This window comes from Neodiprion pinetum, chromosome 3 (genome assembly GCF_021155775.2).
Source record: "Neodiprion pinetum isolate iyNeoPine1 chromosome 3, iyNeoPine1.2, whole genome shotgun sequence".
Classification (NCBI taxonomy): Eukaryota; Metazoa; Arthropoda; class Insecta; order Hymenoptera; family Diprionidae; genus Neodiprion; species Neodiprion pinetum.
The window spans coordinates 1,195,436-1,208,729 of NC_060234.1; the positions used below are offsets into that span (position 1 = coordinate 1,195,436).

At 43.6% G+C, this 13,294-nt stretch overlaps 2 protein-coding genes and 1 long non-coding RNA gene across 9 annotated transcripts in view; 1 reads left to right on the plus strand and 2 right to left on the minus strand.

Annotated features, from left to right (window-relative positions):
* The window catches only part of LOC124213682 (uncharacterized), a 60,299-nt gene extending 57,534 nt beyond the window's left edge, over window positions 1–2,765 (minus strand). The window contains exon 1 of the mRNA XM_046615221.2: window positions 2,364–2,765. Within this exon, the coding sequence (XP_046471177.1) occupies window positions 2,364–2,421 (58 nt within the window). The 5' untranslated portion in view covers window positions 2,422–2,765. The remainder of the gene's footprint in view (window positions 1–2,363) is intronic.
* A 2,805-nt stretch (window positions 2,766–5,570) lies between these two features.
* LOC124213683 (putative gustatory receptor 28b) lies at window positions 5,571–11,801 on the minus strand. Of its 7 annotated transcripts, XM_069134093.1 has the most exons (8): window positions 11,552–11,801; window positions 10,194–11,061; window positions 9,350–9,553; window positions 8,609–8,834; window positions 8,479–8,547; window positions 6,417–6,494; window positions 5,825–6,055; window positions 5,571–5,679 (listed from the first exon to the last, which is right to left on the minus strand). In XM_069134093.1, the coding sequence occupies exons 2-7, from the start codon at window positions 11,025–11,027 to the stop codon at window positions 5,892–5,894; spliced, it is 1,575 nt and encodes a 524-aa protein (XP_068990194.1). In that variant the 5' UTR covers window positions 11,028–11,061; window positions 11,552–11,801; the 3' UTR covers window positions 5,571–5,679; window positions 5,825–5,891. The 7 variants fall into 7 exon arrangements, with proteins under 7 accessions (XP_068990194.1, XP_046471180.1, XP_046471182.1 ...); XM_046615227.1 differs by lacking the exons at window positions 5,571–5,679; window positions 5,825–6,055; window positions 6,417–6,494 and adding an exon at window positions 8,193–8,316 and having other exon boundaries at window positions 8,609–8,698; window positions 8,766–8,834; XM_046615224.2 differs by lacking the exons at window positions 5,571–5,679; window positions 5,825–6,055; window positions 6,417–6,494 and having other exon boundaries at window positions 7,514–8,547; window positions 10,194–10,608; window positions 10,678–11,061.
* LOC138190535 (uncharacterized) lies at window positions 5,893–11,552 on the plus strand. The gene is made up of 4 exons (XR_011176545.1): window positions 5,893–6,633; window positions 7,920–8,033; window positions 8,113–8,273; window positions 8,515–11,552. It is a non-coding gene; the product is annotated as an uncharacterized lncRNA (long non-coding RNA).
* Window positions 11,802–13,294: the final 1,493 nt, after the last annotated feature.

The following is a 13,294-nucleotide window of genomic DNA, read 5'->3' on the forward strand; positions in this document are numbered from 1 at the left end:
GACTGTGCGCCCGACGTGTCCTTAACATCGCATGTAATTGCAACTTGGGTGCAACGCGCAGTCAAACAAGCAACTCAGAGCAAAGTTGGACTCGTGAACCTTCGGCGTACTGAGTCACAAGAGCCCCGTGCCCTCCGCCCCAACTTTTACTTGCATTATTATGCTGTGTGTACAGCGCTTTTAACTAAGAAAACATATAATACGCACACACGTAGTTATAACCACGCTGCGTGGTCATTTGTTGCTTGCCTATGTCCGGCAGTTGCTGTCCGCACAACGCGTCTCGCGGCCTTAACTTACGCGGCGTGTGTTCACCTACACTTCCGCACGACCAACGACACACTTGCGGTGTTTTTACTCCGACCTAATTATAATGCCCGCCTCCTTAATAACCATACAAAACAACGCTACCGCGAGGCTTCGTACCTACCTCATTTTCCTGTACTTGCTTTACTGCGCCGTACGCGTAAAGCGCTCTTTCCGATAACGAAACTGGCTCAACGAGCTGCGACATATCGCGCGGCTCAACGGAAAGGCTACCCTCGAAACGAGCTCCGAAAACACGTTTTTGATTTCCCAGCATCGAATCTCCGACTGAGATTCGAAACTCCCGCCACTTTCCGGAGTGCACATTAGCAAAGCAGGGATACGGCAGTGGCGCGTGACGTCACTGGCGGATGACGTGGGGAAATGGTCGCAAGTGCAGGTTTCTTCAATGTCGGTAAGCAACGGGACGCTGAAAAGATAATTACGAGTTGGACGGCGATATTAGAAATGAGTGGCCACGATAATTCCTCGGTTGAGCTGCGTTTGATCAGTTCTCTGAGAGCTCGTCCGCGGCTACGTCATCGACCTCAAATGATAGCGGGATAACCAGTCCCATATGTTGCGACGCGTGTCTCCCGATAAGCCGTAATAGTAATCGCACCGCTAAACGTAACCGTGCAGCCAAAGCGAAGAGAATTGAGAAAATCGACAGAGACAGAGAGCCAGGGCGAGCTTACGGTCCGATCCATTGGCAGTCTTATCCCGAGCCGAGTATTCCTTATCCTGACGCACTTTTTACAGAATTTATAAAAAGAAAATGAAATCAAACGTTACAAATGGCGAGGAGCCGCTCAGTGAAGGAAGCAAACCGTGGTGAGAAAGTCTGACGCTTTCCCGCCATGCGGCCACCGGAAGCGGTTGGCTACGTCCGTTGGCATAACGTCACTCTGCAAAACCGATCCCGAGGGAAAGATCGGCGATTTCGATTATCGAGAATCGTTGCTTTGAGTGTCAAGTAAGGGCTGCGAATGCATAATTGAATGTCGTGTAATTGTCAGACCGGACCTTTTATTTCCTTGGGATTGTTTCAGCGAGTGGCTTTCAGCCGTGCTAATGTCCTGTGCAACGGCTTCGAACTACCGAGAAACAAACCAACGTGTTCTCAAGACTCCTGCCCTGACCGCACGATCTGCGAAACGTTAACTTCCTTTGGTTGAATATATTTATATACCATGTTCCTCGACCTTCGAGCGCACTCGTTGTGCGGAATCCGCCTCACCTCGAAGCTACTTTACACTTCATTGTCCTCGCGTTGTTCACGTGTGCTATACAAGTTTCGCCAAGGATCCAATTGGTTTCCAATCCAAACATCTCGATGTCCTGCCGTGATTTATTCAATGGGATGCAAAAGTACTCCCGGCTCCAATCGCCTGATTGTTTTCCTCGCTTCTGTACCCGAGGTATGCACCACCAGCAATCCGGTCGTCGATAAATTTAATGCCCCGTGTGATTGAAGTTCGCGATCTACATTGGCAGTTCGATATCCGTTTACCATTTGCCGATTGGCGAACATGTCCGGCACGCTAAAGTCCGTGTCCCTGTTGAGTTTCTCGAAGAATCTGTCGCGAATGTAATACCAGAGTCACGGTTCTATTCAAAGTACTCGCGATAAAACTCTGTGCGATTCAAAACTCCCGGGGCGACCGACGCAGTTCGTAAAGTTGCCGCCAGACGGCGTAACTCTCTAAACTCTCTCGCTGAAGAAACGAGCTTTGAAATACTCGCTATCTTCGGGGCAATTATCTCGGCGGAAAAACTAAACACACAAAACTGGTAACGACGCAAGATGAAAACGCATGCGGAAGGTGAAAAGGCATCGGGAGCGCGGAAAAAATTGCGATGCACGTAGAGTCTCGGGAAGGGGGGGTCGGAGTTACTCGTTATCGAGCAACGGGTGAGTTTATCAGTTCTGATACCGGGAGGAGAGCATCGTATATACATCCCCAGCGGTTGTGCGACGTGCCGCAGTGCGGGCCGAGCCGGCGTGCATAAAAGGCGAGTTGCGGAACGGTGTGAAATTATCTGATCGGACTCACCTGGCTGATTGTGAGCCGGAGCCGGATGCTGGAATTGTTCGCCCTCCTGCTTGGCCATCGGCTGCCTCGAGTTTGCGGCCTTCGCTGACCGGAACAATAAAAAACGTGCACAAAAATCTCCCGCCTCGACCTTTCGCCGAAGAATATTATCCGTTCGTAATTTACGATTTATATTGTGTATATATATAAGAGAACTCGCGGGTGTCGTACGCGATCCGCGACCCAGAGCTGCGCTGATGCTATAGAGTCCGACTTGCGAGGCAACGCCGCGGTCAAGCCGTGGCTGAAAGCCTCGCTGCGGCGAGGTGCGGGGCGAGAAAAGCGGCGCGGCCTGGCCGCTGGCTCTCTGGTGGGAGTCGCGGCTTTCGCCTTTAACCGAGGGAAAAACGTACGCTGTTATCGGCCCCGGGCCCCCTCCAGGTCGCGTCGGTCAACCCGGGCCGCCTCTCTTCTTCGACCGGCTACTCACAACTTCTTCTTCTCCTTACTATTACCAGGGTCCATCACCCCTTGTATTTTCGAGCCTCGATAAGGCCGCGATGTACTGTAAAAAAAAAAAATGCGGTATAGACTTTTATACAGTATTTTTCGTTGTCAATCTAACACTACCACACGTTCGAGTTCTAAATTGACCACAAATATCGGTCCATAGTCTCCGTTTTGATAACCGTTCAAAAACCGCTCTCGGGATATTTTTTTCTCCACTCTGTCAATCGTCGATTTGACCCAATAATCGTTTCAACGTTTTTTTTTTTTTTTTTTTTTTTTTTTTTTACATCATCCAGGTATTTAACGGTATACTGGAACAGAACACGGTCGGTGTAGTTATCAGCCACGTTGATTAATATCTCGCAATTGGAAGAAAACGCCGCTAAAATTTTTAAAATGGACCCAACGTTCAAGAGAGTGATCTTGTTTTTTTCATACAACGTTTCTGTCGTCGCTAAATTGGCCAATTTTGGTCTTTATTTTATTTTATTTCTCGGTTTGTTTAGTATTATTTTTTTTCTTCATCTAATGTTGAGGATTATTATTCCACAAGCATAATCTCTGTCGGACTTTATTTCACATACATGTATGTTACACATACCGTAAGTAATAAACTATACTGCTGAATGTGAAATAAAAATCATATTATTATCTGCTATAAATTGTGGGAGCTTATGTTATGTATTCTTTTTCTTCGTCTGTTTAAAACATATTAAGCCGGATACACTACATACTGACTATATTTCGTAATGACGAATACATGTGTGAGTGACATGACTACTATACTTGAGAATGTATAACACGAACTCCCGTAACGCTCGTCTGTAATTTCTTCTCGTTACGAGACGAGGAACGCGTTTGTAGCTATGTCGGTACCATGTACTTATTATTATTATTATTATATAAAAAGCATCTAGACGCAAATATCTCATCTTACTATTATTATTATCAGTATTATTAGTATTATTATTATTGTTGTTGTTGTTGTTGCTTTTATTATTTTAACAGCAAATTAAATTACGTTCAGAATTGACATCCGCGAACCCGATTCTTCTTATGACAAAAATTCGAACGCCAAAAAAAATTTTCCTAAATTCTTTCATGATGTTCCATTACGAAAGAAATGAAATTTTTTAATCAAACAATCACCGTACGATTGTAATTTTTTATTGAAATAAATCTACCCTGCAGTATTAAAGTTGTGTGTAATTATTCACGATCCGCTCCCCCGTTGTTATTGAAATTTTTCTATCGTTGTGCCTCGAAATTAGTGAGTCAATATCTTGAAACAAGATTGGAAAATTAGTTGGCACAACTTCCTGTTTAAAGTATCGAACTCCTCTCGCGTACCTGGAGTATATATCATCTTTCTGAAAACACGTTCAGCCCCAGCGTGCGCGTATCCTTGACCCGCGCGTCTCTCGGGAGCAAAACACAAGTGCCGGAAGTTTAATATTCTCGATCCATAGCAATAACAGACCGGCAAAGAGTGACTGCATCAGTCCGGTGCAAAGCCCAGCAACGCCTGATGCCTGAACGTGTAATTCATCTCCTTCTGCGTCGACCAGGAACGCCGCGGCTCTCGTTAGTTGGGTAATAATTCTTGCTACAAATCGTTTCACATCGCAAACCTACAGGTGTATACATATTCGTCGATACACACTGGTGGTAAGTAAGCGTGCGTCGCGATTCTCGATTATCAAGGAAATTTAATGGTACGGGAAATGCGATGCGGTCGATCGTTAATAACCATAAAATGAAACTGCGTACAATTTCTTCGGAGGTTTACCAGAGTTTTTTTTACCTCGCAATTTGAACTGATCCCACTGCCCGGCTTGCGGTAAAAATAATTCGTGAAAGCGCCACCAGTCGGGAAGAAATTGGCGCTAATGTTTGAACCGCTGGATGTGAGACCGTGGTTTGAACCAACTTGTTGCGCTATCTGGCGGAGCTTTGGACAACTGTGATACTGAGGTTGGCTGGGTTGCCGATGATTCGGCGCTGTTCTGAAGGTATAACAATGGGATGTTACTACAAGGGAATTTTGAACTAAACACTGTCACAAGTATTCAGTTATCGCAAGATAAAGGTCAAAGCAACTCTATTTGTTAGAATCAAAAGAGATGCAAGATCTACTGAGGACGAAAAAATACATCAATAGTTGTGGAATCAAGTCATAACATTATGTATTATAAAGCTACTTTAAACATGACTATAATTTCAAGCTTAGTTGACTACTTGAAAATTTGTTGAAATACCTGAATTACGAAGAGATAATTTTGAATACACAATGCTTAGGTAAAAAAGCGTATAGTTTCACTTACTTGCCTTTAACCTTTGAGCTTGCTAAGCGCCGTAAGTTGTACTGAAATAAAAATATAAGTGCTCAATAAGGAGAAAATGAAGAATAAACATGTAAGTTATTCGTGATTGTGAAATTCAATTGAGATTCACTTTAATATGTCTAGTCCTTTAGGTAAAAACATGAATTAGAAATGTACAAAATTATTCATAGTGTTTCGTTTAGTTGATAAAATTGCGCTTGACCTTCGATAGAAATCCTCCGCTTTTTCTATGATTGTCGCAGTGTTTTAGATTTCGATGGTTTGGTCCTGACGTTTCGGTTGATATGTTCGGGTATTCTTCGGTTGATGGTTTTTTTCCATACCTCATACCTCATCTCAAAAGGAGAAAAAACAATCAAACGGAGAATACCCAACACAAAATGCTGAACGTTTCGAAGACTATCCGTTCACAGATGATAGCCTGTTGGAAGGTGATGTTGAAAAAGACCCAGATTGGACCAAAACCGCTCTGTTTAGTCGGACTAGGAAAATCATGGTAAGCCTTTCGTTACTCCCAAATATAGTATTCATATCATGGTATACGAAGTTTAAAAAAATCGAATAGTTACATGAAATAGATACATTATGAAGAGAAAATATTTCATATAATAATTTCAAAAAAATTACATTGCATGATTGAGGCTCTGCTTCTTTCTTGGCAGCCCCTTCTACGGGTTTAACTCCGCGGAGTTGATCAAGCAGGTGGGCTACAACTTCTTCGTGTTCGGCATTCACCTGAACGTTCAGGTGAATGCCGAACACGAAGAAGTTGTAGCCCACCAATTGAATGCCGAGCACGAAGAAGTTGTGGCCCACCTGCTCTTTGTGTTGGAGTTCCATTTGTGCCTCTCGTTCTCTCTGTTTCAAAAGTTTCGATTTTGAGTCTCGGTCACCTTTAAGACAAAGATCGTGGGACTCCTAAATCAGGATTTATTAATGATAAAAAAAAAAAATATCCAGATACGAAATGAAACGTAATGAATCTTACGATATTCTGTCTACTTCGTTGGATTTTCGTCAGATGAAGTAACTGGTTTTTCATCATAATCTCTTTCTTACCCTCATAAACTCCAATTTATCATGATTGTACAATGTAAAATAAATTTTGGACAAATGAGAACGGATCGATCGATAGATTAATTTGGCCAAATCATGAAAAAGTTGGTCGTCCATGGTTGTAAAAAATAGAGTGAATTTTCATTGGAACAAGAAAACGCACCTAATTCATGACTTCCGTAAGTCTGGAGTTTCCGTCGCACCGGTACCAGCGGTGATCCAATTTCCTCGATACCACTATCTGGAATCAAAAGGGACGAGATACGATCACGTGACATTTGGAGGAGAGTCGATAGGTATAGGCGCACGGTCATTAACCAGCGGCGCACCCGTATTGCACAAGACTTGACACGACGAGGCTGGTTTCCGCATCCCCACAGGTACGTACCCTACGTAGATACGAGCATGTGAAATGCAATTAAGCAAATGAGTCCGAAGCTCGTCTCCGTCCCAGCACCGCCCTCGTTAGCCTCCGACGAGTTTTACCTCCGTCTGAACTATAACCGCGAGTTTAATTTCCGCTAAGCACCATCCTCAAAGTACCTGCGGTTTCGCCTATTCGCGAGGAATAATTTGTCTTGTGGATCTCAAAGTAAGGGCACAACAATCGAGTATACTTGAGAGGTTTTCTCATCTCATTCGGGATCCAACGTATCACGAAAAAATAAGCTGCATCCTAGATGCCTGTATTCGTTATTGTAGCCAGGGTGATTGGGATCAATCCGACAACGCAAGGCGGATGACGAGCGACTCTTCTGACGTCGTGTTTCTACGAATTTGCGAAAGACGCGATAGGTGCGAGTCGAAGTTCATTGGGACGATTACACCGAATGTTCAAAAGTTGGAACGTTACCGTCTTTCGCTACTTCTATATGCGATAAACGCTTCACGAGATACGTGTAAGTTGGTAAGATTTCGAGGGGTTGGAGGCAAAATTTCCGAAAGACTAAAAGGTCGACGGATAGAAATGCCGAAAATCAAATTAACGAAAATTGAAAACGTAGAAAAGACGTAACTAGGAAAAACTGTGTTGGTAAAAGAATAAAAATTGAGAACGCGAATATGTAGAAATAAATTCATACAGAAATACCTCTTAAGAATAAGCAAGATTACGACGGGCAAAATATCGATTTGACATAAGTATGAAATACTGGAAAAGACGAGTGTTCAACTTTCAGAGTCGTACTTTTTGCGGAAATTCACAAATCCGAATTTTATCGAAGCGAAACATCCATAATTCGACAAGTCAATGTACCGAATCTCATTGGTACAGAAGGGCCAAAATAACGAAAGCATATTATCTACCAGTTTCAGTGCCGGTTAATAGATACCGTCGTTGTCTACCAGCACTATACCAGGGACAAGCGCATCCTATCATTCGGAGCTTTGGTCATTCTACATTTTCCGGATCGAAATTTTACTTCTTGGCAACTTTTATTTTCGACACATTTTTTCGGTTCATTGGATTTTCAAAGTGTTTGCCGTTCTTAATTTCAAATTCATAAATATCAATTTTCCACATCTCTTATACATTCTGTGATTTGTTCATTGGGTATACAAACTATCCTGAAAAACCTTTTTCGGATAAATAATCTTTCGGTAAAACAATTGTTCGACTTAGTGATTCAACTGATATTTCTTTATTTCATAATTCCTCACCGAGCAGATCTATCGGAACTACGAAGCGATGAAACGGCATGGTCGAAGGCCTCTGAACGAATTGCACTTGGACCACCCGTGCTTCGCTCATGTGTTCACCCGCTATGTCACCAACGCAGAGGCGAGCGTTTTATTCTCGAGACCCCGCCGAGTCTCTCAATCATCTGAATGACTGATATTATTATCGATTTGTCTTGCAGGCGAACAAGACTGCCTCTCCGATCAACGCAATGCGGATCAAGAAAGGGTTTTACAAATTTGATGACGAAGCCTTCCACATCTCATTCCAAGTCCAGGAGCAGCTCTTTTTCGTGACCGATGCGACGGATTCTTCGACCTGAGTTTGATCGGTTTTACAAGCGTGAGTGAATTTGTTTCGACGTTACCCAATTCGTCATCGTGATCTAGATGGAGAGCGTTATACAAGTAAAAACTGAGAAAACTTAATATGATACTTAAGTAAAAGGGATCTAGACGCAAATATCTCATCAGGGTGCGAATTGCGGGGCGATAAGGGTATCGATTGTTTGGTTTTTTATTTATCCTGACAACTGACGTTCCAATACCTAACTGCATACTGTTTTCCTGTCCATTTGTATCAGTATCACCAAGTAGGTTGAAACCACTCCAACGATCTGGAACGAAATTTAGAGGGCTTGACGCGGTCCGATCAAGACTCTCAATGCTACAACTTACCGCACTGAGTAGTCTCCGATCGATGGTGAAGAATCCGCAGGCGTTGAAATTCAGACTCTCTTGAGACATCTGAAGACAGAAGTGCTGAATCTGAAACGGTCGGGAGATCGACATAGCCACAGGTATAAGTTTTAAAAAAAGGTGAAACATAATTTACCTGAGTGCTCAGAAGGCTCGACGCCTGGTGCAAAGGAATCTCATAGATGATAACAGCGGTGCGACTCGCCTGCGCCGAAAGAGAAGGCAAAAATTGTCAGACTCTCCGTAACTTCCTGGCCTCGAGTTTTTACCGGTAGAGCTTTTTAAGGATCGGGATGTTACGGAAAGACCACCTTTACGGTTTAAGGGGTTACATATACCTTTTTTGAGGCAAAAAATCACCCGTTTTATTCCAGAGACTGACGTGATCCGAAAAAATTGAATTTTCAAATTCCAACTCGATGAGTACTAGTTTCATCTATCTCCTTCAAAAAAAATTTTTCTCAGATACAAAATAGTTGAGGTACGTCTAGTAACGCAAATGCTATAAACATAAACACGCCCCGGGAAAAATTACTGTAACTTTTTTACCGTTTGAAATTTTTCAACCAAATTTTCACACACTGTAGATAACGTGTCATACTTTAAAAGATATGTAATGGTTGTTGAATAAAATTCAGTTTGATACTGGAAAAAAAATTCTCAAACATAACCCTAGTTTTAGCCGTTCCGGGTATGTGTAACCCCTTAAACGAAAATCACCTCGTTGCTGGCCCGACTGCACGCGTAGCTAACGTAGGAAAGACGCCCGACGTAGAAAGTGAACCACATCACCTTCTGGACTGCTATTTCGGCGGGATTCTGCTCCAGCAGGATGAAGTGGTAAGCCTCGTAGAGCTGCCCGGTCACCATGACGAGAGAAATCGCTGTGATGGCTAGGAGCTGGACACCGAAGGATCCGTTCACCTGCATCGTCGAGTCAGAAAAGCTTGACGAACAAACTCATCTTCAATTTAGGATTCGTGGCCCAAGGAGATTAATTCGAAGAAGAGTTTCGTCGAGAAAGGTCATTGGATCGGCTTTTGCAAAATAATTCAATTGCAAATTTCTTTCGTTTTCTTCAAACTCAATTTCACTAATTGCATCTTTAACTTATTCTTTTGATTTCGCACAAGTCAATCCAATGACCTTCCTCGACGAAACACTTCCTCGAACCCATTTCCCGCGCTAGGTAAAAGTGTGAGTTCATGTTGGACCGTCAAGTGAATTGGACCACTCCGAAAGAACCGGTTCAACGTCTTGGTCATGGAGACTACACAAGGAGCACGAACCCCATGTGAACAAATAACTGCTCGATATAAGATGACGCTGGTGGAGGGAGTATAAGGCGGTTCTACCGATCACGTTGCAAGATCATCGATTGACCGATCTTGGGCATCCATGGAACCAATGACACTTTGGTGCAAAAGAACCACTGGCGTCGCTAGTGGTACAGAAAATAAACATAACGTGTACGATTAACGTGACAATTTTCGTCAATTCCCCAATTTGAGTTCGTGCTTCTTACGTAGTCTCCATGGTATCGGTGTCCCAACGTCCTCCTCACCTTCTTCGAGATCTCACAAAGGTCGTGATGAGCTAGTCGAAGTTTCTCGACGTTTGCGACGATCCTCGCGTTCTCCTTGCCGAGGGTTCCTCGATCGGAGTCGGCAGCAACGAAGACGAGGCCCAGGCCAACGGGCGGTTTGCGATGCTCGACAAAGGCCTTGAGCACTCGGTTGAGCTCGGAAAACCGGTCGGTTATCACGGCTAGGTAATCGACGAACAGGCAGTCGATGACCATGGTGGACGAGACCGCGTAGCCGTAGCAGAGACAGTGGACGAGGATCAGGACAGAGCTGAACTGGAACATCTTGAAGAGGTCCCGGTATCCAAGGACCACCGGGAAGGCCAATGACATTGAAATCTGGACGAGCTGCCTGCGGCGGAGCCACGCGTTCGTTATCCTGGCACCGAGATACCTGAAAGCAGAAGAAACGCCGATGGCGATTAGTCCGCGAGGCGGTGTTTTCAACGGGGTTTCAAGCCACCTGAGCACCACGTCGACCCGTCTCATGTCCTGAATCGGAAAGAGGAAACGGTGCGGTTGGACGAGGCATGTGACCAGGATAACCGCCACCAGGATCGCGTTCGCCGCCGCCTGCGCCCACAAAATCAGCGAGTCGATGTTGGTCAGCGTCTCCGCCTTTCCGCTCAACAGGAAGACGAAACTCCCGTAAAGCAGCCCTCCCACCACCAGGAAGACCCAGAGTGTGTAGGCCCTACCCCATTTTCCCTGTATGTTCAGGCCCAGAATCTGCGACACGATTCGAAGCGGCCGCAATGCAACGTTCAATTCCCGCATCCTTGTCGCCGCAACGTTTCGCCCGAGTCTCTTCATCCTGAATTATTGTGCCAAGGTTTCGCGGATCCGCCTAGTAGAAGCAGAGTTTTTTTATTAAACGTATTAGACAGAAATGAAAAAAAAAAAAGAACACGTATAATGTCACAGGTCTACAACCAAAACACTACAAGTTTTTTATACCGTTTCTTATAGATTTAAAAAAAATTCCATCACGTCAATTTTTTTCTCGAACTCGTGTTTGTAGTTTCAAAGTGAAACTTCCGTTTAATTCGAAATCTGGTATTCTGTTCTTGATTCTAAAAATCCTATGCGAAAATGATTTCTGACTTCTATTTAAAATGTATCAAAGTGAGACTTACTGTTAAGCTTTCTTTGTGCAAACACCTTGCATCCTCCAAAAATACTGTACGCGATGGAGTGGAATGGAAGTAATTTTTGGATTCAGCGTACTCGAAAACATAATATTACATGTACCAAAGATATTTCATGCGGCTGAGATAAAATATTTTTTGCAGACATGTGTATACGAAATTTTAATAGAATTGTGATCTTTTTCTTACATGTCGAATTCCGTAGTGCTTGTGTGAATAATTCGACCACAACTTGGCAGTTGTATCTCGTTCGCCACGGTGATACGAGCTTCGGCAACGACCTGACAAAATTGCACGACTCGTGGTCTGCGGATCACGCGATGCGGTACTAATGCCGGAGAATTTGCTCGGTCATTCGAGCTAAGCGCGACCGACGACAATGACTAATAGTTGCGATAAGCGGTCCTCTCTCCACCTTTCTTCTTTTATTGCGGGCTTCATCAAGATGATCGGATAATTTTTACTCACGTTTTTCTTGGCGTATGAATACACTTTTTGAGATATTTGTTTATCCGTTTGTTTGATGGTGCTGTTTGTCAGGTTCCTGGGAGCAATAATAAGTAAGTATAAAGTATACCCAATGAACGATACGATAATTAGTAACGGACAGCTGAAGTAAAGATGCGGTTTACGATTCGCCCTCGATTTTACGGAGAGAAAGGAAATTACTGAGTTAAAGTGTAGTTCGAATTTAGTTTCGAAGAACGAAATAAAGGAAGAAATAAAGAAGAACAGGGGGAAAAGAAGAAGAATCGTTACGCCCTGCACGGATGTGTGTTCGGCTTTGAATTCGGGTAGCCGGAGAGTTAAAAAGCAGCCGAGATCTAAGTGCCTGCACCAGATGCCAGATTCCCTCTTTCGCAGTTTCGACAAAATGCTTTCCCGTCCGCGGGGGAAACAATACTCAAGAGCCAAGAATCAATTGAAAACCGAAAGCGCTTCAACTCGGTGACGAAAAAAAAACATTTCGGAAGGTCCAACATTTGGTCTTTGCAATTGTCCGCAAAAGTTTGCGAAAACCTAAGAAGAAGAAAAATTAAGAAAGCAAAACTTCAGCGAAATAATGTTGCCCCACTGATGTGAAAATTGAGGGGGTGGGGGTTAAAGCTCGGACGGTATAAAATCATACCGACTCTTTAGGGTTTTTTTTTTTTTTTCAAAGAAAATGAAAACACTTGGAGGAATTTGAGTTTCAGGGCTTCATTGCTTATAGTTTCAAGAATATTTTAGAATTTTTTCATTGAAATTAATAACAAAATAGCGGCACTTGAAAGAAAACAAAAGAAAGAAAACTCCTAGAAATAGGTATGATTTTATACCGTCCAAGCTGTAACCCACCCCCACCCTCAACTCTGTACGCGTCCGCGAAAACGTGGAGGGATGGGAAATACAGCGCGGTGTCATTGATTTGCAATTGAAATTGATTGCGGCAATCAGAGCTTTTCGTCGCGGGTTCCGCACCGCAGCATGCTGCGGATCATCCGCCGTAATCATAATCACGATTACTCGTGGATCCCGAGGGCAGCGTTACCGATTTTACCGGGTCAAAGTTAAGCGACATTTGTCACGGCGAGTTGATCACCTTGCACGCTTCGCTTCAGATTTCCATACTCGCTCCACGAACCAAAACGCGACATTTGTCCAACGAATCGCACTTTTTTTTTTTTTAAATACCTGATACCTTTATTCTTTCAACGCTGTGGTTTTTCTTCCACGTTTTTTTTTCAGCTCGCTCGTTCCTTTTTTTTTTCTTCTACATTCGTTCCGTCTTCTATTTTTTCCTTTTTGTTGTTGAATCCGCCGTTCGTATGAGCCGACTCGATTGCATGTACAGCTACGACTATCCCATGGGTCGATTTATCCATTCGAATTGAGCTATGGAATTTTTGTTTCCAACCAATTGCTTCGCCTGTGCCGCTGCAGTGAATTTAC